Source organism: Porites lutea, chromosome 4 (genome assembly GCF_958299795.1).
Source record: "Porites lutea chromosome 4, jaPorLute2.1, whole genome shotgun sequence".
NCBI lineage: Eukaryota > Metazoa > Cnidaria > Anthozoa > Scleractinia > Poritidae > Porites > Porites lutea.
Window position 1 is genome coordinate 5115718 of NC_133204.1, and position 25383 is coordinate 5141100.

The 25383-nt window shown below is 38.2% G+C and overlaps 2 protein-coding genes across 2 annotated transcripts; one reads left to right on the forward strand and one right to left on the reverse strand.

The window, feature by feature from the left end:
- Positions 1–7394: 7394 nt before the first annotated feature.
- On the reverse strand, positions 7395–13613 carry LOC140933995 (protein mago nashi homolog). Its single transcript, XM_073383683.1, has 6 exons — positions 13483–13613; positions 13348–13406; positions 11839–11895; positions 11090–11143; positions 10541–10623; positions 7395–8139 (listed from the first exon to the last, which is right to left on the reverse strand). Exons 1-6 carry the CDS (start codon positions 13565–13567, stop codon positions 8040–8042), a joined length of 438 nt encoding a protein of 145 aa, XP_073239784.1. The 5' UTR covers positions 13568–13613; the 3' UTR covers positions 7395–8039.
- Positions 13614–16488: 2875 nt separating this feature from the next.
- On the forward strand, positions 16489–21566 carry LOC140935385 (uncharacterized). The gene is made up of 3 exons (XM_073384933.1): positions 16489–16775; positions 16879–16946; positions 20031–21566. Exons 1-3 carry the CDS (start codon positions 16697–16699, stop codon positions 20562–20564), a joined length of 681 nt encoding a protein of 226 aa, XP_073241034.1. The 5' UTR covers positions 16489–16696; the 3' UTR covers positions 20565–21566.
- Positions 21567–25383: the final 3817 nt, after the last annotated feature.

Here is a 25383-nt window from a genome sequence, read left to right on the forward strand (position 1 = left end):
GCTTGATGTATTAAAGTTTTATTTTCCGTACTATTAAACTTTTTATTTCCATACATGAAAACACTGAGGTCAATGTAAGCTAATGTACAGATCTATGTATAGACTCTTCCATGGTTTTTTGAACTTTGACGGGGACTTGTTAGTGAATACGACTGGAAAGAGCGCTTTAAAATCTGCACGTTTGCTACGTTTGAAAGTGAAAAGTCATAGAAAATTTCGGCTGATTACAACAAGAGCAGCCTTCGTCCGGTAGAAGGTCCTGGTGTTCTGACACTAAACGGTGTATTTGACTTAAAAATCATTTTGGTCATACGTTAATTTCACTGTACTTCTAAGGCCGTTTACCTTCGTCCGACCGACCAAATTTTTGGCATTTTCAGAAAAAAAAAAAAAAAGTAACGACGTAGTTACACCATTTTTCACTTGAAATAATTCTTTTAATCTGAAAAATGAGCATAGTAGGCAGCATAGAGAAAAACAGGAACAAAAACATGAACAGTTTTCACAGTATATTGTACATTTTGTTAATCCAAATATGTGAATGTTAACTTTCAACGTCGTCCTGGGGTACAAGGGCCTACTATTCCGAGACTTCTTGTGATTTTTTTTTGTAGGTTTTTTTTTTTCAATCCGACCGACCGACCCAATATCAGGAAACGAATTCGATGGTAAGCGAAGAAAAAAAGGGGATGGCCTAAAGGAAGGAAAAACCGGTCAACACCACCCACCTTTCGAGGGTCAACCAAGGTGTTTTGTGGGCCGGCAACATGAACGGTTCATCTGAGAGCGCCAACGTCACTGTCGAGGCGTTGTCTTTGCTAAATTAACCTGGCTATCGAGAGTAAATGGACGCAGCGGGACTTGACGGGGACAGCGGGTGATCGAAGAAATTACTGACGATAATGAAAGGCCGCCAGGAATAGGCGAATCTTTGTTTACATTTCTTCCTCATAACATATGCTCATCATTACCTGATGAAGCTGATAAAACTTAAGGTTTTGAATATTGAAAGAGCATAACAATTTCAGTTATCTCTGAAAATTTAAGCCCGGTATACCGAATGGTTTCGGAGAAAATCTCTTTTAAAGATTTAAAAACTGGAAATTTTACAAAGAATGTATGGTTCATTAATTTTTTTTGCACCCAGCAATTTCGAAGTTTTCGATAGCTGCTATTTCCTTCAATATCGCTTGCAAAGAGCTGAAAACCCCACCAATTGTTCTGGTTAATAAACTCTTTCAACTTTTGAATTTAGTTTGTATATACGGTTTGTATAGACTAGTATGCTAGTGAGGAAAAACGTAGGCAATGGCTGCGTCAGCAAAGATTCGCCTGTTCCCAATGTCCCACACATGCTCTAAACAAGTTGTTGTGGAACGTCTATTTGTCTAACCTCTGATTAAATAAAAATATTCATCTAGTTAGTAATAGCCTGCGTAGCTGGCGGTATTGTGTGGGTGCGAGATTAAAGTTTTGGCGGTGGAGCCGTGTTCCAAAAAAAAGGAGTAGGGACGAGGCGGTTGAAATACCGTCTGCCAGAAAACCCCGGTATTTTGAATGGTCCGCACACCAGTGTGCGGGGAAACGGATTGGTCGAGGGCCATACATATGTCAATCATGTTAGATGAGCCTTCGCGTATATTTCCCAATTTAGGGAGCAGATGGCAAACTGGAGAAGACGTACATGTAAAGTGATTGTGATTTCCGCTTTAGAAAGAGCATAAATGATGACCAAATTGCCGAAATGGCGTCTTTAAACTTCACAGCGCTGGAATTGTCTTAATTTAGCCGTAAGAAACAAAGGTCAAAGAAAATTAAAACACTTTACAACTGCATCTGAGATCAAATCCTATCAGGAACACCTACAGAAGAATAAACCACCGGAAATGGTTACTCAGTATGCATGTAACAAACCAGCTTCATGGCCTTTTAATGTTAAGCCTAGTGTTGCAAAAAAAGATTTACTCAGTCAAAGTTTAGAATGATACATGCACTGTGTAGTGCTAGTAACCTTCGAGCGAGAGCCGAGAAAATAAAAAAAAAACCTCTGTTCAAGCAAACTCACAAGGTCACGTTTCACATTGTCACGAGCTTAGGAGTCGTGTTTAGCCTGTCAACGCTTATTTCTAAACTAATTTCTCTTTGATTGGCTGATTTAATTGGGATCAGCTAACGTGACAAAAGTGGGCGGCATTCGAAAAATCATGGTTCTCTGGCAGGCGGTATTTCTCGCGGCTTCGCCGCTCGTGACGGCTCCGCCGCCAAATCTCACTCGACTACTACACAATACCGCCAGCTACGCAGGCTAGTTATTAAAGGCGTTAATAGACGACTTTCAGTAGGCTTCATTATTTGTTCACATAATCACATGTTCGTATCAGCCATAGCGTCTGAACTTATGGTGCGAACCTGATTCCTTTTTCTGCAGTCTCGATACTGAAACGAAATAATAAAAAAACAACAACAACAGAATAAGTATAAGCCACATCCTTTCCCCCGCCGTTCTCGCCTCCAGAAGCCTTAATTACCACTTTAACACGGCCTCTGGAAACGAGATAACTTGAATCCTGATTCACGCATGACAAGCCGGTTTTTCCACGCTTGGCAGCGGCTGTGCATACTTGCTTTCCGTTTTGAATGGTTCGCTTTGGTTGATAGTGGCTGTTATTAATAAATTGGCCAGAAAAAGTATCTAGCCTCCCGACTTGAATTGAGCCAGATTAGGTAATGGAATCGGTTCCTGGTAATAGTTTCGTTTAACTCCTCTTTCAACCCTGTTTAACAAGAAAACTTGTCTGAAGACAGCATGCGTTTTAACCGAGGTTTGTGTCTGACTTTGTGCTGACTACTACTGGGCTTTCAACATGTTCCGATCTGAAAGTTTATTTACTGTTAAATTTACAGGCGCGCGGGCACTAGGACCTAAGTTACTCGTCATCAAGGGCTCGGACCTTTTGTTGTCACTTTTGAACAAAGTGTTTGACGAATTGATTCGTGTTTTTGTTTTTCGCTCGTTTGTTTATTCGTAAATCTGTGTAGTTGATTTTTCCTGATTTTTCTACGATAAATCGTTAGAAACACAACAAGTGCAAAAACTCCGCCTTAGAGTGCAACTCGAAGTTATTCACCATTCTAGGGCTTTTACCTAGCCTTAATTAAGAATTATGTTCTTTTTACTTTTAAAAACAACAACCAAACCTTTTTTCCTAATCTCACCTTGGAAACTACCAGAACGATTATGCCAATAGCCAGGAGGCCTCCCACACCACACAAAATGTAGATAAATGTAGAAGTCGATCCATTGTCACTGCTTTTGTCATCTTCCACCTGTGTAACAACCACACCACTAACCTTGAAACGCTGCAGCTCACCATTTTCTGCGTTGGTTGTGATGATGTTTTGCACGTCAGACGACTTTTGTTTAGAGGACGAGGCCAGGTGAACATTGTATGACACGATGACACTTCCCTGCTCCAGCTTGAATACTCTTACTGCAACGAAGTTGCTCAGTTGTTTCAGGAAAATATTTCTGAGGGCGCTTTCGATCTCGTAAGCCGTTTTCTGAAAAATTTCACTTCGTGGGTTGGCCATTTCTTGATCATATTTGTAAAGGCCGATTTTCATGGAAACGCTGAACGTTCTAACACTTGATGGTCTTTTTGTCGTGATGCCGTCAGATTCAGGGATATGAATCGAATGAACGCTTCTGCTTAATATCCTGATGGAGGTTGGCGCTGCTGATATCGAAACTGGAGAGGCGTTTGATATGGTTGGTCTTCCGTGCGGTATTAACTCGGAGGATGACATTTGAGATGTCGTTAAAACAGGCAAGGAGTCGGCTACGGTGAAAGTTGACAACTCTGTTATTGACTCCGGAAGAATGGTTAATATCGGTGATAATGCTGTTGTTTTTCCCAGAGCAAGGGTAGCAGACGCTGTGGACTCGTGACTCGCTATCCAATCTGAATCTGAATCCAATTCCCATAAATATATTTTATACACTGTACTTCCTATTATGCCGGTCTTCATCACGTCCTCCAGGATAATAGCCAGCTGTTGAATTGAGAAGTTCCTGGACGTTTCCACGTGTACGCTGAATTTAACAGCAAAACCTACGTTAGTTGACCACTTGGACAACTCAAAGACATTCCAGCCTTTGATATCAGAAGAAGCATTAAACACCATCTCAAGCAACTTTTCCATCGCTGACACTTCTTCAATGTAGGCAGGGCTGTACTGGTTGGTAAAAACCTCCCTCCACTCTATAGCACTTTCCAAAAACTGAGCTAAATACAGCCTCTTTGCAGACGATGAGGCATTTGAACTGGCATTTGTTGGACCAATTCCAATTTTGTCGACCATCGATTCATTTACTGTAGGAAATTAAATTTTGTTTATTACAGTTTGATTCTACATCTAAGGATATTGTCTTTGCTAAATCTTCCTAATAATCCAATCCCACCACACGGACATCTCCATAAACCCGGGGGTACCTATACCGGCCAATACCGCGAGGCTCCGCACGAAAGGGTTACCTGTTTCAAGCATCAGGTATATGAAAGGGTAAGGAAATCTGATATTTCGTTCTCAGAAGTTTCAATAAACACCGACGGCCGACGAAACGCGTCGGCTACTTTGCTCATATAGGTCGGCAACTTTTTTGCTAGAAAGGAGAAGCAACTAGTTTGAATAACGTTGTGAACGAAAAATAAATCACAAAATATGAATGATAACGTATCAATGATATGTTTTCATAAAGGCACACTGGTTTTACGTTATGCTTTGGTGATGTGAACTCTATATTTCAGTCATTTTTTCACAAGTTTCTTTATAGGTTCACGCAGAATTTGTTTAGGTGCAAAAGTACGTAATTTAGTTCTCATCATTTGTTCATTGCTTGTATGACTTGATTGTGTGACTGATAAATTAAAAGCTACATTTTCTTGAATGAAAAACACGCTTTTTTGTCAGGTGTTTTGTCCTCAAATTTAGCCCCCAGAACGCTGAAACTCGCATTTTAGGGCTTTGAAATTTCCCAATTTTCTGGGGCAGAACGCGAAAATAGATTGAAACACCTATGAAAGATATTTGTGTTATGGTCTTCTGTTTTTTGTTTGGCGATTTTTTTGCTCACTGTCAGTTCTTTCTCTTTCATTTCCACTCTCATCCCTCGCGGTTTGTTAGGTATAATTTTTTCTCAACATACAGCATAAAACTATATCTAAGTTTCGACAAGTTCAATGCAAGCCTACTTCTAATATTCGCTAAAAATTGTTCTGCAAAAAAGAACTTAAAGATTTCAAGATAACGCGAGATTTGCTAGGCGCATTTGGAACTGAATCAAGAAAATGCTTACCGTTTCGGTTGTATCTGTGTGTTCTACACCTGGACATTTCAAAGACAGCGGAAAAACTAACTAACACAAAGAACGCAAAGTTCAACCTCTCCACCATTACAGTCACGGTTTCGTAAGTCAGCAGAGTTTTCTTATTTCTTCCTCTAGATGGCAGAGTACTGAAAACGTCATGCCAAATTTGTGCACTACCTGGCAAGAACTGGTAAATTCATTATCTTTGTTTTCTCCTAATTGCTGTCCGGACTCTAGCGGCTTATACCGTTGTATTCTTTTGTGATTGGCAGGTTTTGACACGTAGTAAAAGCCTCATATTGTGCTCGATATTAAAATAAAACAAATGAGAATGTATTTCATTAAAATCTCCTGGAGGAACACAGATACCCTGTACTTTAGAAATGATTATAAGATTTTTGAGAAAAACTCGTTGATGATATTGTATTTTTTTCTGCTGCTAGAGTATTCAAAACGATGATGATAAAATAAACATGGTCGTGGAAATTTCTCTTCGTATTCCTAGAGAAATCAGTTATGCATTAGCTTGCATTAAAGAATAAGGGAGAAGAAATATTGTAATCCATTGAAGAAGCAGTTCTATTTGGGCTAGCTTAAGGTTGGAAATTTCTTAAGTGTTGTACCACTGAAAGTCAAAAGACATTAACATTTAAAAGGATCTATAAATTTAATTCAAATTAAATACGACCACAAAAAGGCCATAACAAGTTAGTTGTCTGGAGACTTCTTAGATATTAAAACCACACGATCTTTCGAAGGACTTGACTGTGTTTATATTTTTTCCCAGGGCTCATCGATTATTTTACCCAGGTATGGGAACAAGATTGTCCACATGTTATGCATCTAACAGTGGGGAAAAAAGGTGGGGTATCTTTTGTTTAGTCCAAAATCGAGGACCGCGCATTGCCAAGGCGCTGAAATTCTGGGTCGATTTAACTTCTGTCGCTGACTTATTGACATTTCCCCCTTCTTTCTGTGTATCTTTCTTCTTTCCTTTTTCATATACCGTAAATCCTCTATTAAGCCCCCACCCCCCTCTCAAATAAGCCTCCTCCCCTAAATACGTCCCCCTTTTCAGGGGAAGAAAGTTGATAAGTCCCCCTCTCTATTAAGCCCCCCGCCCCCCTCGCCCTGCCCTCATTATTCTTCACTAAGTAATAAATGATAGGCTGTATTAACCAATCACGACTGTAAAACTTCGTGTGGACTGATCCGGGATGGTTTATTTACTAACTAGAAGTTCGGATTTGATTCTGATCCTCGGCTGCATGACCTGAAACTTCTGGCACTTGAGCTTCTAGCTCTTTACGGACAACTGATACCATCGTCGTTTCTAATTAAAATAAGACCCCTTCTCAAATGAGCCCCGCGTCTTCATTAATATTAACCCCCCCCCCCCCCCCCCCGCGGAACTTAATAGAGGATTTAAGGTATATATGTGGTTAATACAACTCCAAACAAACAAATTCAAAGGACATTTCAAGGATTTTTTAAGCACAAATTACAGTTTTCAAGGACTAAGATTTATTTAATAAATCGGCATTCTTCAACCTCCATTATCACCGTTTTGGCTAAAACACGTCATGGCCGAGTCATTTACGACTTTTACTTCCGCGGCCATCGATGAACACATTATTTGGTACTACTTCTTGCAACGACGACTTTGCAAAATGACTGCGTATGACTTGAAATCACATTTAAGGTAAAGACATAGCATTTGAAATAAAGAAACAAATAGTTGTTCATCCACAAAAAATTTTTTACGTTACCGGTGAGTTTTTCAGGTTCTTACACCGAGGATGAGCCAAATTTTCCTCGGCAAAATAATCTTATTCTAAAGAAAAAGGTGTCTGGCGTCGACAAGGTTGTAAATTTCAAGGACTTTTCACGACCTTAACCAAATTCAAGGACTTTTCAAGACGACTACTAAAATTCAAGACTTTTTCAAGATTGTACGAACCATGTATATAGCCATATACGCAAGACACTGTCTGTCAGAGAGGAGGGGTGGGGAGAAAAAGATGAGTTATTATAAGAAATGAAAGTTTAATGAGTTTCCATTCAGATACAAAGACTTCTAGTTTTAAAACTGTTCAATAACCCTGTTGAATTACTGTTTAGGCAGGTCTTACACCTCTTAAATGCACTAATTGTAAGACATTTTGAAAACACTCTTGCTTTTCTATTCAACAGTGGATAATGACTTAGAAATTAACTGTCAAATGGATAGTATAAACCAGGGTTAAAAACAACATGCACAAGATAGAAGTCATTTTGATTTCATCAACATAAAAAGTGGGAGAATAGAAGAATTTTAGTCGAATTTCTGACTGGCATGGTCAAAGAAATCTACAACAGTAGTCTTGTGTAGAGCCTGCAAAGGCATGCGTTTTTACAGCCAGAAAAGTTAGCAAATTTGCAAGCTAACTTGTGTATAAGATGGCAAGAAGAGTGAGATATAACATGTAGCACAAAAAACTTATTTCAAGAGGAAAAACTGTTCTGAATGATGACATTCAATGCAAGAACATTCTTAGTACCTTAATTTCAAAGGCAAAAAGTCAGTTCGCAACAAACTTACACAAGGCATTTTTTGACAAGCAACTAGGAGGTATTAAACTAAAAAACACTTAAATAGAGTTCATGATTGGGAAGTTACATGAGCGATCATTTAGATGGGTTTGATCTTGAAATGAAGCCCAATCAGAGAAAACACCATGCACTTGAGATCTTGAACTAAATAATAAAAACATCTCAAGCCATCAGGATCCCTGCAAAAAAATTTAAAAAAAGAAATAACCTTAGCACATTAAAAAGTAGCCTGCATCAAACACGAAATTTACCCTAGTGATTACCATCTGCAAAGTAATACACAGATTCTTGTCTAGACCTCAATGTGGAACCAAGATTGCAAAGGTCATATATGACTGGTCTTTGTGTAGGGATGTTTCATTATGCTATGGACAACTCTCACTGGGTAGAAAATACCTTGTAAACAATAACTGGAAGTAACCAGTATGAAAATGGAATGCTTGTCAGACCAAATTATGTTGAGCAAAAACATAAACTGCATAAAACATTTCGCACTACAGTAGAGACTATGCATCCTTTCAGCCAGGCTGTTAGCCAGACATGGAAAACTGGCCAACCGGAAGGCATGTTTTCCCATAAAATTATAAGAGGTTAAGTGAATTTTCCTTGTATTTCTTCCAAAAATGGGCATCCATAGGATGGCTGTACACCCTTCTGGCTAAAACCTTGCTTCCAGCCCTAGCTGTTTCCCACAATGAGAATTTCAGTGGCCAAACTGTAATTGTAGGGTTAATATAATTAAGAATTTGTTCATGCTTAGCGTGCGTATATCGAGTTATGGATGCACGCGGGAAGTTTGGAGAGCACAAAAGATGCGTAAGAGTTGCACGAGGCGATAGCCGAGTGCAACTCTAGCTTCTGGAGTGCTCTCCAAACTTCCCAAGTGCATCCATAACTCGATATACGCACAGCTAAAAGCATGAGCAAATTCTTTTATAGCATAGCTGACAGAAATGCTTGCTTTTCGATTAACTACAAAATTCTCATAACACGCTACACAATAACAAACGGTTCTATTGGCTGATTACGAACACGCCACAATTGTCTAGTTTGAATGAAAATGTTCTTTCTGTAAAACTGAGAAAGAAAATGTGCTTCTTTATTCGTTAACGATCAATGGAAACTAAGCAGAAACAAAGGTAAAAGAGTCTCAAAGTTCACCTAAAGTTAAAATACTAACATGTTCGTAAGAAGTCGTGGAGTATGGTTTGGATTTGCTGAAAAGATGTTTACGTTTTGCTCGGCGAAATCCAGAAAACATGTTTTTAGCGAAGACGACTGTCATCCTTCTTTAAACTTATTTTCATTTACGAGCATTGGCTGGTCATTACGGCTTCTTGAGAAGACCTGGCAGCAGTTGTTTTTGTGAGTAATAAATTTATGTCTTCTTGTGTAATTTGTGTTATTGCGAGAGAAATTTTCCTGTTTCAGTTGGATCGTTCGGAGATAACAGAAGTGCATAACAAAGTTAAAAACAACAATAAAAACGGAAATTTTACCCTTAAGTGTTGTTGATGACCAGTTGGTGTCTGTTCTGTTCCCAGTGAATGTCTTTTGGCCAAAATTTGCTGCAGCTGGTCTTCCGACAAATTTTCGAAACGCGCAACTTGCGAGTTTGTTTTAATTCGGCTTTATTTTTGCTGCTCGTTGGATCAGGACCTGAAAGGTCAATGCTGATACAAAAATTGGGCAACTGTACTTTGCAGCCAGATAAAACAAAATGCTCACGTCATCTTATTTACGCACAGGCGTGCGTAAATAAAGATTTTGTTCATAGCGGCTCAATAGGACTTATATAGGGCAAGCACGCGGGCTATGTTATAATATATGTTCCTTCACTGGGAGAGCAGAAGAAGAAATTTGTGCTCTACTTCAGAGCCATTATAAATTGGCATCGCATCACAGGGCTATTCATAATTAAAACAAACATGGTGGGGGGTACTCCTCATAATGGGCAATACGGGTAGGCTTCGCCCAAAAGAGGTACCTTTTTCAGGCGTCAGTTATATGAAATGGTATTGATGTCAATGGTTGAAGTATATGAAAGCGAAGCGACACAAAATATCCCTGACAGAAGTCGGTATAAATTTGGAGGTAAACTGGCTTTGTTTATGCAATTTAGCATGGGCAAAGCACAATAAGATGAAATGTTTGTTTTAACTTTACTCTTTTCAATTATTTTAAATCTAAATCATACAGAAATCTGGTCGCCAGAATTTTTTGTTAACAGGGAGAAAATGTTAGCTGCATTGGCGACTGTATCAGTCACAATTTCAAGCCCTGTTTTGGGGTGGATTTTGCAGCATGCGTATAGCCACCGCATTTGACCAATGGGATTTTTCATTTTTCTAAAGCCTGAAAATAGTGAACGCTTCCAAAAACGTGTTGTCTCAAAAAACTGTAATCACACGCTCTCTCTTGATCTCTATTTTTTTCTCTTGACTTGGATCCATAAAAAAACGGTGCATTGGGCAAAAAAAGAAAAAAAACACACAGGTTCATGATGATTGACCACCACAGAAATAACAACAATTAACGAACAGTTGTAGATAATTAAATAACTTAAATAACGTGACTTACTTGCACTGATTGACATCAATAAGGGAACCAATCTTAGAAGTTGTGAATGAAATGTGCTGTTCACCCATGACAATTTCCAGTTCCTGTAAATTCCAAAGTTTTCTTCAATCAATACAGTATTTACTGGTGTATAGTATGCACTTTTTTACCAAAATTTGTTTCAAAATTTGAAGCATGAAATCCTTTGTTATTTTTTACCCCTCTCCTCCCCCATTTCCTTCTCTTGAACTCTAATGCCTACCTCGAGGGTTAATTTTTCTACTCTCCATAATCTTTCTCAGTGATAGAATCAAAGATGGCCACCATGGGATTATGAAAATAAACAAGCAGCTTTTGCTTGCCAAAAAAATATGCCTGCAATGCAGGCTATGACGTTTTAAGAGTGTTTTGTAATACAGGGGAAAATAAACAGGGGAATCCCTCCCTACAAAAAACAAACTGCAACAAAAAAAATTTAGAAGCCAAACCTGTTTTGAGGAAAACTTTTGGTCCTTTCGACCTGAGATAGAATTGTAATAAAGAAATATATTTTAAATCATTCACACTTACTTGTCTACCAACCCTGTCAGGTTGTGGCCAAAGTTTGTCATCTTCTTGAAGAATCTATAAACAAATGAAAATAGTAATCTACAATACAAAGCAAACTGACATGAGGTAGCCATGTTTACAGTGTTGATTTCTAGTTCTGATAGTAATTTATTTATTCAAGGAAGAAGGAGGTACTCTCCTTTACAAGATATAAAGGGACATTGAAAACATAACGGGTAAGGTTTTAAGAGATTCTGGTATCAAACAACCACTTAATGCCAACCATTTTGGGCTTAAACTGGGTTGAGATATTTCATGGTTGTGTTTCCCTTCTTTATCTTGAAACAAAAAAAGAGAAGTATCCTATGAATCCTGCGTCTTTGTATTTCTTTGCTCTTAGCCAGGAAATAGATAGATTGGGGGAGGGGGGGAGGGGGGTACCCCCCATCCATTTAAGGGCTAATTTAAGCAGACAAGTAGTCCACACTGTTTTTTTTTACTCATAACATGTTGTACTTGTAAAGGTAATTTCTTTATAAATAAAGACAATTTCGTTTGATCTATTTCATGAGTGTCCTTTTGCTTTGCTAAATAGTTGTTTCTCCAAAGCTTTAAGTACACTGTTGTGGAATTCAAGATTTATATTATTATTATTATTATTATTATTATTATTATTATTATTATTATTATTATTATTATTATCATCACTGTTTTCCCTGTCACTGTCATCATCATTATCATTATTGTCATTACTATTATTATTTACAAACCTCACTGTCTTCTATGATTCTTTTTAGTTCATCCATGACAGCCTTGTGTACAAATGCCTGTTTGAAAGAAATTTATTTGTTGTAGAAAATTTTCTCATAAGAGTCATCCTGGGAGACCCAGTGCTAAGTTATTGGGAATTCACTTGCAATGTCTTTGCAGACAACGTTTTCATCAAGAATGGGACGACGAAGGACAGTTATTCTTACAGAATCAGTTACAGAAGCATCTTATGCCCAGTTCAAACATCGTACTTCCCATGTACCGAACCTAATCCCTTCAAGTAAGTATAGGAAAAGATTGACATTTGAATCAATAAAGTCCAACACGTCAAATTTGGGTCAACCCATGAATCAAGTTCGAATGGCCTACATGGGAATTTTGACTGTGGAGCAACTTCACTTCAAACATCAAACTTTTCATGTGCTGAATCAAATGCATCAATTGCCTTAATTTATTTTGGCTGGTTAGCATTGTAGATCATCATTGTACATTGTGAAAAAGAATTAAGTCTGACTAGTTGAGTTAGACTTCTGAATCAACTGTCAAACTTACATCCCATTAGTCGACCAAATAGGTACTAGGTAACTTCAGTACATGAAAAGTTTGTTGTTGAACCGGGCCTTAACTCACTGCTTCTGATCTCTTCTGGCCAATCATGAAAATCTCCCTGACCACAGAATATCTCAGCCAGGACAAGACTGAAAAAGTAAGCTTACAGTATATTTACTGCTCAAAAATTTTCAGGAGTCAAGAGGGAATAAACATTCCTGATATTTTTCTCTCTAGAAAAATCAGATTTTGACATGAAATTCGCATATTGATTTTGCCAGTTTGCCCATCCATTATTTCAGATTTCCTTCTTAAAAGCGCGAGTTATCTAAAATAAGCCAACGAGCAAGAAAACGTCCTGGGCTCGGTTTCCTCGAAAGATGGTTAAGTTTAACCCAGGATTAAGCCAAGTTTTAAGCAAGGTCTTGTCTAAGAACATGTAACTAGAGCTTACAAAATACTGTTGTCTCTTTACCTCGAAAAAAAGAAATGATAACACAAAATGTTACTCTAAGCAATGCATAGGAAGGTAAATACAGAAAGTGGAACAAAATTTTAATCCTGGATTGGAGCAAATCGGCCTTTCAGGAACCGGGCCCAGAATCTCAAACAAAAAGCTAACCTTCTAACTCGAAAAGAGCTTGGGTAAGCTACAGAATTCGCAAACGCAGCACCACATTACTATGTGTTACTGCGATTATCACGTGAAATATGGAGGTGTTGAAGTACTTTTTCAAGTTCTCTTAGCTTACATGTAACTATAATTTCTTAAAGCTCTGCAGAATTGCAGATTAATTATGTCAAGTCTTCAAGTCTTCTGCTTCAGTGCTTATATAGTTGAACGGTACGGTATTTCCTAAGAAATGACGTCACTACGGGTTAATCGAAGTTATGCTATTACAGTTACAACTAAGAATTAAACTTGTGAAGTTACATAAATGGCATATACCAGCTCTTACCTCTTTTCGAATCATGACATCGTTCTTGTAGTTCGAATTGTTAGCATACCGAAGTTTACCTGAAGACGAGAAAATAAGCCATGTGACTATTCTAAAACCACTTAATTCCTTGCATAAAAGACTGATCAAGCTTACCATCTGGTCGAAATTCGAATTCCAGAAACTCGTGGCCAAATTTTCCTTTATGACCCACATAGTAGCGAAGATAAAATTCCGCCATATTGAAAAGAAGCGCGTGGGGTAATGTGAGCCGAGATTATTTGTTTTCAGCGGATATAGGCAAACTGGTCTCCAGGCTTCTAGTTCTTTACGCAATTTTGCCCACTGCTGAAAAGTTGAAAATTTCCAGTCTGTGATATGCGGAGCGTGTGCTACTAGCCGCATGCGAGAAAAAAAAACTCTGAGCATATTGCTCCTCTTCCCTTAAAAAAGCGTGAAAAAAAGGCCACAAAACCCTTGCAATGTAGCTCTCAGGAATAAGCAAGAGGGAATACCGTGGAGGCCCGCCTTACGGCCACCTCGGTAATACGGACACCTCTTTATTATGGCAACTTTTTTTCGGCCCGGTAAAACAGCCATACATATACAAAAAAACCGTTGATGCGGTCACCCATTACCACGGCCAACGGCCACATTTTAAAATCCCAAACAGTATAGAATCTCTAATGCTTTCACCCCATTAATAAGGCCATTTGTTCGAAATTTAGAAAATTAAAATGCCTTTGAAATGTCAGTTGTATTGACCTACAGTCGACGCACGAAAACTTGAACCTTCTAAGGAAATCGGAAAAAGTTCGAGTTATCGGGGGTTTGAAGCAAATAACCGGAAATAAGCAAATGGATGGGAGGGACACTGGATTTGAACTGGAGTGACAAAAAAAGTAAAGACAAAGAATTAACTCCGTTGTTTTGAAATAATTTCAAAGTTTCGGTCTTCAGAACACGGTCTTTTGCCGACTTATCACGCGCTTATAACATGGTTCGAGTTATTGAGGGTAAAATTGTAGAGAAATGAGCTGAAGGGAAAAAAAACTTACTTCGGGTTAGCGGGAGGTTCGAGTTACCGAGGGTAAAATTACAGTAAATCAGGAGCAGTAAATGTATGAAGGAAATCCGGGGGAAATACTTTGGTTCGAGTTAGCGAGGGTTCAAGTTGTCGGGAGTCAACTTCAGTAGTCTGAGTCTGTTCTTGTCCTTTTTATAGACTACAGTACACATCAGTAAAGTCCACTTGTTGCGATTTTAGAACATTTTATAGCCGAATTTTAAAAGTGCTTTATGTACTGAAGGGAATTCTTAAGTAGTTTTTTCAATTACAGTACGCGATATCTCCATTCCGGTCGTTTGATAACGAGAACAGTTGTTCAAGAATTGCGAATGCGATGTACTGTGTATTTGTCTACGGCCCGCACGTCAGAAAATTTGAGCCTGCCCCGATAACAAGGCCAACCCATTAATACGGCCAACTCAGTATTTTGACCCATTGGTGACCGTATTACGTGGTTCCACTGAAAACTAAATAACAAAAAATACGTAAAAACAAAAATAGGAGCAATAATCATACAAGTATTTCATAGAGGGTCACTTTAGGTTCGCACTGTGTTCATTCAGATAGAATTATCACCGTTTTATCTTTTTCTTTTCAATTCCTAAATATGCTGTCATCAGATTAATTTCACCGGAGTCAAAACTCGTCGCTTTGTAGCGTGCAGGATTCTACATTCAGGGGCACCCAACGACAATTTTCGGAAGAATATCTGTTCGGAAGACGATTTGAGATCTAGAATTTTCGAAACATTTGTTGTAAAATTTCTTGCTTGCTTGCCTCTCCTAGGATTTTCGAACATCCAAAAAATGGTATATTTGCCTATTTTTAAAGGATTTTTACCCTAAAAAGGTCACCTAGAATTTTCGGAAGCCTTTTTTCTGGCTGAAATTTTCGAAAAGGTAAGTTTTGATCCCTATAATTTTCGGATCACTAGACTTTCAGCTAGGAAATCCGAACAGATGAAAAATTTTTTGGGGATAAAAATATGCCTATATCTACCGTCTAAATACTAAAATACGTTTAACAATGCTATGTTTAAGTGGTTTTGAGCTATATTCTCGTTGGGTGCCCCTGTACATTCATGTCTCACGCAATTTATTAAACAGCCAGCGCTCTGTGTGTTGTCACAGATTATTTCTCTCCCACTATCTGGCTCGGCATTCATTTTTTTAAAAAAGTTGAATACTACTTAATTTAGAATCAATTTTAATCCGTTAATCGCGGCTTAATTAACTCCCTTCATTACAGCTTTACTAAGTACCCTTCACCATTAATGATGCTTTCTGTCAGATGCCTTGTTCGAGCTAGCGAATTACTTTATACTAACTATCTTGCCATTGTTCGAAGATCTCTGAAACCTCCGCTGTTATTAAAAGTTTTCCGCCGGCCCCTTTCTTAGCTGCGTGTCTGATCCTTGTTTATAAATAAACTAAATTTAAAAAGCAACGGTTTTAGCCCGAGGCGATTGGAGAGGTCAGCGATAAAATGCTGACTACCATGACACTAGGAAACTTAAACTGGTCTGAAGAGATGTTATCTTTGTTCATTGTTAACTTGATAATTATTTCTCGAAGAAATAACCGATTCGTTAACTCTATGGTAAAGTGCAAAGTCCTTAGGCCATGACTCCAAGTCGTTACATAACGGACAGTTTCCCTTTTGGAATTTTGTGACTCAAAGTAAATTTTTTATTTAAGCATCCACTATTGTTTTTTATTTATGCAATTGTTTTTAGTTTTTGCCAATGCTATTTAAGCCATTAGGCATCTCATCAAGGAACTCGGCTTTGGCTTATATGACGATATCTTGGAAGAATGAAAGCAATGCTGAAATACTAAGAAAGCAGTTGGCATTTTTCAAATCAAATCGCTTGAAACTTAGTAATCGTTAATGCTAATGGTAATTGATTTTTATCAGTTGATACTATCATAAGCCAGTTTGATCGATTTTGATGAGGGCCGGATTCTCCTGTGTTTTGGGTTTCTAAGGAAACAACGAATTCATGCTTTACCATTGGCTAATAGTTATTTAAAGTTTGACGCCTTTAAACAATTGTTTTTTTTTTTCCAATATAAAAAGACCATCGCACGAGGCTTAATTAAAAGTAGTTTTCCTTTGAGCACGAAAGTGCATCTGGCTTTGGAGCTCATACACTCGAAGACGCAAGTTACGATTGGTTTGAGACACCTTTACTGTCCTATCAGCATTTCCGGCTGTCAATAAGGCTACAGTATTGATAAGTATCATTTTCAGGCGTTATAAGCCCGTTACAGCGATTCAAATTTTCATTTTACCGCCAACATGAATACTGCAAACCTCGAAGTCTTCTCTTTGATGATCTTCGCTCTTACGAGCTTTCAGCTTTGTTCCTGTGTCCCAGGTAAAGACTTTTACTCCAGTTAAAAGTTAATGCAAGAGTTGGTGACTTTTCACGTTATTTTCTTAATTTGTTTTACGCTAACGTTTGTTTTATCCTCATGCAGGCAAAACTCAGAGATCAGAGCCAAGAGATGAAAACTCAGAGAGCTTACTGCAGAGGTGGCTAACAGAGGTAATACCTTCTTAATATTTTATTTAGCGCGCTTTGATAAATTTTAGTACAAAATTACGTTTAGTGCCTGTGATAACGGACAGCCCATTCCTTTATTTGAAGTCGATTTTGTCTTACAAGTTAATGCTTGCTGGAGCAGAAATTTCAATGTAGCCGTCTACCTGGTACATTTCAAAAGTGTATGAAGAAAATAACCCTGTTTGGATATACTTTGTGCCTCAACGGTAGAAATTCGTTCTTTATTGTCAGAACCAGTTTGAAAATTAACAGTTATGCATACCCAAAGTAATCTGAAATACAAGCACTGCCGTGCCAATATTAATATTGCAGAGCTTTTGTTTTTGAGAGTCAAGCGTGGGGACGCGATCTTATTTGTTTAGCATTTTTGTGGTTGTCCATACTTCGCAAATAGAACTGAAGGACGTTAGAACGTGGCGCCAAGATTTGAATTGAATATTGCGCCAGAACGATAACTTGAGAATATCGTTTTCATTCCATCGCCCTGTCATCACTTTGCAAAAAATAGCCTCCTACCCTCTGTTGTGAAAGAAAACATTCCCTGTGGGAATAAACAATGCACTGGGAATCTAGAAAAACATGCCACGATGTATGAATAATTTTTATAATTTAGCTTTAGAATTCAACGGAGCATGTAGACAAATACCAGTTTTTTACATCTTGTTAATCACAGCTAATTGATAATTCATAAAGAAGGAAAAATTCATGTTAAATGAGGGTCAATGTGAAATTCTATCTACACTAAAGTCTCAATAGATTTTTGTCACCTATCCTTTCCCTTAAAAGTCCATTAGCGCCAGTCGGAAAGCAAGTAATGTATTTTCACGTCATTAAGAAAACATTTAAATAGGGTTCAAAAAACACGAAGAGCTAATGAATTAATAACAAATGAATATTTTAGTTCATATGTTTAAATTTTTACGTGTTTGGCCAATTTTTTACTTTCAAAATCACGCTATTTTTGTTTATACTCATCTCGTTTGAAACGTTAAGGAGCAAAACACTCATACGACAGGGGATTGAAGAGTTTTAACCGGCCGTCTGCAAAATAAAAAACCATTTCTATCTGTCTCGTAGCTTATGGCAATGTAAGGACGCTAAAAAATCGAAAGCACTAGATAAAGTTTTCGAACTATTTCTTAACGTCTCTTGCATAATTATAGTTAGCCAGGGACACTTAACTTCAAAAATGTCAAGTGTAGTCAATTGCCTATCGGCCAAAATGATGAATATACAAGGGTTGCTAAACTGTTCGTAAGCAAAGTATTTCTCATTTTAGTACATTTTTTTAATTTTTACACGCTGAATCCCAACGACGTCCGCGGAAATGTAAAAGAAGGAGAAAAAAGAACTGGACTCACGGAAAAACTGCCTGCAGCTATAACATTGTTTAGGTTGCCGCCGACACGAAGAATAAAAAATTTAAGACATAAAATTCAAAATCAGAAAAGCTTTTTTACATTTCAACGGACTCTGCCGTCGTTGAATAATGCAACACTCACTCAAAAGATGCGCGCGTCCGTTATTTATATACATAACGGAACTGGAATCTTGTCTGTCAAGAAAAAAAGAAGAAGAAGAATCCGGAGATGATTTCCAGCTGTTTGTTTAAAGCGTCCTTTCACCAAGGAAAGCAATAATTTGATCGCAACTGAAGTAGCAATTTTAATATTAAAATATGAAATAATAGAAACGTTAGTTGACAGCGAAGGAAGAAAAACGACACACGAGAACCCGAAGGGAACGCGTACACGAGAGTCCTTGCACGCGCGATCTCACCCCTCCCTTTCGAATGATGACTAGGAGGTCACAAGCAGTTTATGCCGTCCCCACTTTACGCGTTTACCATTGTTCCCTTGAGGAACATATTTATCTGTTTCCAGGCTATCCATTTGGGGGATCGAAACGGTTTGCGTTCGTCAGTTCTCTTACAGACAACGCCTATTTTTGTAATCGTTCAAAACCTGAAATGTATAGTTCGCCTGGCAGCCGCTTTATACGTTGAGTGTTGCTTTCGAGACAAAGAGCGGCTGCGTGGGAGGCAGGAAACGGAAACCTAAACGGACTCGTGAGGAAGTATTTATAAAATCTTAGCCTGCAAGACAGGCAAGCGTAAAGCGCGAGAAAAGAAAACCCTGTTCTGCAGGCTTTAAAATCTTGCCATGACGTTTGCGCTGTGGATGACTTGAAATACAACGGTAAAATGTTTATGGGCATAATGAGAGTTTGGGGCAGTCTCGACCTCGATCAGTAATACACCTTCACAGTTTGCAAATAGCAGACTATCCAGTCAACCCATTGTTACGTCTAGGCCGGTTGGATTTCCATTTGGTTTTCCTAAATCTCAGCTTCAAAGTCAGAACCCTTACTTTGAACAAGATGTAATGTGCCAACTATGGTTGATCAAGCAACTTTTGACGTAAAAAAAGTTATTACATTTTGCATCTAATATTATTACATTCTGTGTTACTATTACATTTTGCGTCGAAGGTTAATACATTTTGCGTTACCATTACATTTTGTGGCGCAACAAACGGCGTATGTTAGATTTACGAGTACCTCCTCAGCGAAAGAGGGACCCGAAACTTACCTAGTATATGCGTTGACTTTCATCGTCAGCGACACAAGCCTGCTGATCTGAAAAGTCTCATTTGTCTCTCATTTTACTAATGTCCTGTAACTTGCAAGCAGAGACCCTTTGATCTTCCCGACTTATCCAAACAATCAAATTCAAGGACCGCTGCTGTTAGGCTACTTGGCTAGTGTTTATTTTATACGTGAAAGAGTTGACCCCTGTGCCCGAGCCAACAGCTTGCTCTGATTGTCTAAAAACAGCACCGGCGCATGCCCTGATTATCTCACCTTGACCGTGTCTACCCGGGGCAACTTTTCTCCATATAAACCGGGCCTTAGCAAGCGAGAGGTGAATGCGGTGAGGAAATACGAAGCAAAAATTTGGATTTACTGCGTTGCTCCTCGGTCGGGAGAAACATACCCAGTTGACTCATAATACTTTTGAACAGGCTAAAAACCCGGTTTTCCTTCTTTTTCTTCTTTTTACTACAGCCGTCTCTTGAACAAGCAGATAAAAGAATGGATGTGCCTCGAACGAAAGTTCTTCAGAAAAGGATTTTCATGGGTGAAGATAAAGGAGATAGCAGATACAATGGCTTTGATCCTGTGAAATCTGGGCACGAGTCTGCACCTGACCGATCCATACGGGAAAGAAAGAAGCAGTTTGGTGAGAGATTTGAGGCGCTTAATGAATTCAAAAACGACGTACCGTATGCACGCCAGGCCCAAGTCCTTCAGAAAAGGATTTTTATGGGTGAGGATCGTGGACGCGATGTTCCAGAGAGCAGATACACGAGCAAGGTTTTCGTAGGAAAAGGACCCCAAAAAGATGACCCTGAGAGTATTCCGCAGGAGAACAATCTTGAGAAGTTGCTTTCTTTGAGGGCTCGTGCGAGGGCTCTACATATGAACATTGACAACTACATTGAAGAGTACCGAAAAGAAGACGCGGGGCAAGATAACAGGAAGAAAGGAGACCGGCTGCATGATACAAAATGGGAGAACATTGCCCAGCGCTTTCGCTGATTACCAGATTGCCAGCCGATTAAAAAGAACTTTTTCACCTAAGAAATGTAAACATAATCAGTAGGCAGCTTAAACTACGATTTATTTAATGCACTTCATAAAAGTTTTTGCACTTTACTGTGAGGCTCCACCGTGGAGCTTGATCGATTGCATTATATCCTGATTCCAGAAAACCAGCTGGAGTTTGTCTTTGGTTTTCTGGGATATAACATCGACTTCTGAATGATTCAGATCAATGAGAGGTCAGCGAGACAGTACGCTGATTCATCAAACTAGCCTGAGAAAACAGCCGACATTCCGCGACGCCACCGCTGTTTTTTTGCGCCGCAAAATGTTGCTGAAATGTCAAACCAGATGTGGCGTTGAGAAATCTGGGCCCTTTTCTCAGGCTATCATTAAACCTGCAAATTAGATACTATGCAATTGGCTTTTCTACGGTTGTAAGCAATTTTAGCTTTCTTAAGCAGTGTTTTGCCTGTTTTGCAGTGGGCGGAGCTGATTTAGATAATAGAGACCTTTGGATTCGAGGATGAGAACGCGTGCGAGATTTAACAGCCCGGAAAGCTCGCAAAGTGATAAAACTTCTAACATTTGATAACTCGTTTCCGCCATTACTCGCTAAAACTCGTAGGTTGGCGACGGCTACCAAGTTTTCCCGCCAAAATGACGCTGGTTCACACGCGCGCATTACTTAGCTAGTATTAAGAAAATCTCGTACTCGTAGTCGCACTTGCTCTTAGAATCTAAAGGCCTCTACTTAATTAGGACTAGAAACAAACATTCGCGTCTGGTAATGTTAAGGAAAGAAAAAAAAATGCAACGCATTCTTTTGGAAAACATGCTTTAGCGGAGTTTCTACTAGCCATGTTCATTTACAAATACAGTATTTAATATTAAAACAATTATCTATGAATCTTTAGAAATGTTAAAATAATCGTATTAAGGGACAGGAAATGTAAAGGACACTACACGAAAACTAGTAAAAGAAAGTTTGTTTTAAAAGTGTTATGTTTCACTTCTTATATTGGTTGCTGTTCTGTTTCTTTTTGAAACCTTTAAAACGCACCACAGCTGATCCAAGCATGTTACATTTCTACACCTAATCATTTCTTTTTTCTGTTTTGATTAGTTTTATTGCTCACTACTAACTAGTCCAAGTTCAAGTCAGGGGTCCAGCTTTTTCCGTCCTGTAAACAAAAGTCCTTACCGCCGCGAAATAGTAGGCAGTTTACCACAATAGCTAGGATTGAACAAATTTGAAGAGTTCGTCAAGACGCGTATTTACGTACTTGCAACAGTGTTAAAAAACTTGTCGTGTAGGCGTAAAGACGGTCACCGTAAATATCGCTAATAACAGTTTGAAGGTGTTTACATGATACTTGGGCGACTTCGTACCTTCGTACTTGGGGTCCTGAAATGGCTTTCGCTTGAGTTACGAAGGAAGTTTATCTGCTTAGTGCAGATGTACAAGTAGAATCATCAAACAAGTGAATAGTATGATTTTCTCCTTTTTATTGAATGGAAAGGATGGAGTAACGAGGCTCTCTTCAATAAACAGTTATGAAGACGGTGGCACAAAAATGAAAGATATTGAAAGCTTGGACAAAGCTGTACGACTAGCTTGGCTAAAACGTATTTTCAGCGATAAAGAAAGTACGTGGAAATTCTACTTGTTACATCTCCTACGTAATGTTGGTGGTCTTTAAATTTTTAAATGCAATTACGCAATGAACGATCTTTCAATTAACTCGGTTTTCTACAGAAAAGAGAACTCTTAGAATGTTGGTTAGAATTTCGAAATCTCTTTTAACTGACAAAGAGCGGCACTGTATAATTTGGAATAACAAAGATATAAGAATAGATGGAAAACCGGTCTCCTATTAAGACCAGGGGATATCTATCATTAAAGATCTCTTGTTCAGTCTCGACAATATATAGGGGCACCCAACGAGAATATAGTTCAAAACCACTTAAACATAGCATTGTTAAACGTATTTAGTATTGAAACGGCGGTTATGGGCATATTTTTATCCCCTATAAATTTTTAATCTGTTCGGATTTCCTAGCTGAAAGTCTAGTGATCCGAAAATTATAGGGATCAAAACTTACCTGTTCGAAAATTTCAGCCAGAAAAAAGGCTCCCGAAAATTCTAGGTGACCTTTTTAGGGTAAAAATCCGTTGAAAATGGACAATTTTACCATTTCTTAGACGTTCGAAAATCCTAGGAGAGGCAGGCAAGCAAGAAATTTTACAACAAATGTTCCGAAAATTCTAGATCTCAAATCGTCTTCCGAACAGATATTTTTCCGAAAATTGTCGTTGGGTGCCCCTGAATATAGAATCCTTGAGAAAGCTAATCAGTTTCTTACATGGACAGGTCTCAGGCACGCAATTCCTCCTATTCTGAGAACAATAGAGTACACTACTTTACAGAAAATGCTTATTTTACAAAGGGGAGTCAGAGTTTTGACATAGCGGAAAAGAAAACGAACGACTGCTACTCTTTAATAATATCAAATAACGCACAATTACCTAGTAATGCAAAGAATTTAAAACATGATTTCGGCTTATCTGAAAAAGACTTAAAAATTGCTTAAAACCTTTCCCACCTGAAAGCACAGGACCTTACGTCAAATCCTTTCAATATAAAGTTTTAATTCAATACTTTACACTGATGCAAAACTTTTTAAAATTGGATATCTTCAACATGACAAATGTACCGTTTTTGCAAGACTGAACAGGAAACAATAGAGCCATTTATACGAGGAAAATTAAGACGCGTCTTACATAAGACGCGTCTTAAATAAGACGCGAACTTTCCGTATAGACGGCACATTTCGTCTAAAATAAGACGCGGCTTAGCTTAGACGCGTCTTATTAGATAAGACATGCTCGTATAAATGGTGCAGTTCGCGTCTTATTTTTCCTCATATAAATGGCCCTAATTATGTCACTTTCTCTTTTACTGTCTGCACTCACTGGTAAACTATATTTATGGGATTGCAGAAAGAAACAGTTCCAAACATCGAAGGTTTCAAATTTAAAGCAAGAATTAAATACCAAGTCGAAAAGTATATTTCCACTAAGAATAATAAATTAGAAACGTTTTATGAAAAATGGCTACAAGACATTTCTCCCCTCTAATTAAGTTCGTGTGCATGTAATTAAAATAGATACTTTTTTTCTGTATTGTGTTTTTTGTTTTTTGTTTTTGTTTTATTTCTGAGTATACTGTAAATAAGTGTTAATTTTTCTTTTATCTTCATAATTAAGTATTAATTAACTCCTTGTAAAATAAGCCACATTCAGGAATTGCGCCTGTTTTTTTTTGTAATTAGTTCTTTGTAATGAGAGTAATAAATGTCTTGAATAAAAATAATAATAATAATAATAATAATAATAATAAAAAGATGTACAAGATTATTTTCGGACACAGTGACATAGATCCTCGTATGTTTTTTTTGATTTTAATGTTTTAGCGAAAACGCGTAGGAACCATATAATTTTAAGATAAGACAAATATAGCTTGTTACGATCTTGATAAGACCTAAGAAGACAGGTGCAGATTACTTTAAATTTTCATTTTTCAATCGCTACATAAAAGACTGGAATAGTATTCCATCGAATATTATGCATGCACCTTATTAAGCAGTTTTAAGTCCTATCTATTAGATCATTTGTGTCAATTTTAAATCAGGCGTAGCTCGTGAATGACATGCAAGTATGCAATTTAATTAGGTTGGCGTTGAGCCGTACTTAAATTTTACTTCTTAATTTTTGATGTCAATTTCAGTATGCAATTTAATTAGGTTAGTTTTGGGCCGAATTTAAATTTTACTTCCTAATTTTTAGTATGTTTAATACGGGAGAATATTCTCTGTATGGGAGTTTAGTTTCCCCCAATTATTCTCCAGTCATGCACTTTTGTATTTTCTCGGCTCCTGATTTTCTGTAATTTATTTACTTGTATTAGCATGACAAAGTATTATTAAACTTAAACAACGCAATCGTTAGCCTGCGAAAACATCCATTTCTCCTTGCTCTTCGCCGCTAGGGCCGTTTCGAAACATCCCCAGCGGCGAAGAGCGAGGGAAAACGAATGGTTTTGCAGGTTTCACAATCGTAACCACCAAGCCTAACGCTTACACTAAACGGCGTGCAAAAGGTTCAGAAGGTTTTGGCATCACTGTTGTGCAATAATATTTGCGGGAATGTTTCTTAAACGGAATGACAGACACTCTGGTGTTGGCACTTGCAAAAGAACTGAAGCGAAGCGTGGCTGAGGGACACCGGTACAAAGAAAAAGGTCATAGGGCGTGCAGGTCAACCGCAGTGCATTCACCCCTCTCTCACAAAAAGTTTCTAAAGCCAGGAAAACACTTCACCATATATCTTTATAAATGATAAAAAAAATAAAGAAAGAAAGAAAAAAGAGAGAGAAGACAGGAATTCAGCTCTGGAAAATTTAGTGCCGTCAGCTTTCTTTCTAGCCTGTGTACAGACGTCCCCCCTCCCTCAGGAAAAATCGGGAGAGGAGACGTCGTCTCCTCTCCCGATTTTTCCTGAGGGAGGGGGAACGTCTGTACACAGGCTACTTTCTTTCCTACATGCGAAATATCTCTATCTATACATGCGAAACCAAGATACACTCGCGCTTCGCGCGCGACGAGATTATAAACCTCGCTTCGCGAGGAATTAGCTAGAATCTTTCGATTTTGTGAAATTTACTGAGAATATAGGACTGCCGGCCATTTAGTGTTTTGAAAACCTCGACTGGCAGTCGCGCTGAAAAAAGTTCTAAGTGTCACAAAACATGGT

What these genes read in the sequence shown, in the direction of transcription:
- LOC140933995 (XM_073383683.1), bottom strand. Translation starts at nt 13,567, where the DNA reads ATGGCGGAATTTTATCTTCGCTACTATGTGGGTCATAAAGGAAAATTT. An exon ending in ATTCGAATTTCGACCAGATG is followed by an intron (nt 13,407 to 13,482) that starts GTAAGCTTGATC and finishes TCTCGTCTTCAG; the next exon opens with GTAAACTTCGGTATGCTAAC. An exon ending in CTGACAGGGTTGGTAGACAA is followed by an intron (nt 10,624 to 11,089) that starts GTAAGTGTGAAT and finishes TGGAATTTACAG; the next exon opens with GAACTGGAAATTGTCATGGG.
- LOC140935385 (XM_073384933.1), top strand. Translation starts at nt 16,697, where the DNA reads ATGAATACTGCAAACCTCGAAGTCTTCTCTTTGATGATCTTCGCTCTT. An exon ending in GCTTTGTTCCTGTGTCCCAG is followed by an intron (nt 16,776 to 16,878) that starts GTAAAGACTTTT and finishes ATCCTCATGCAG; the next exon opens with GCAAAACTCAGAGATCAGAG. An exon ending in TGCAGAGGTGGCTAACAGAG is followed by an intron (nt 16,947 to 20,030) that starts GTAATACCTTCT and finishes TTTTTACTACAG; the next exon opens with CCGTCTCTTGAACAAGCAGA.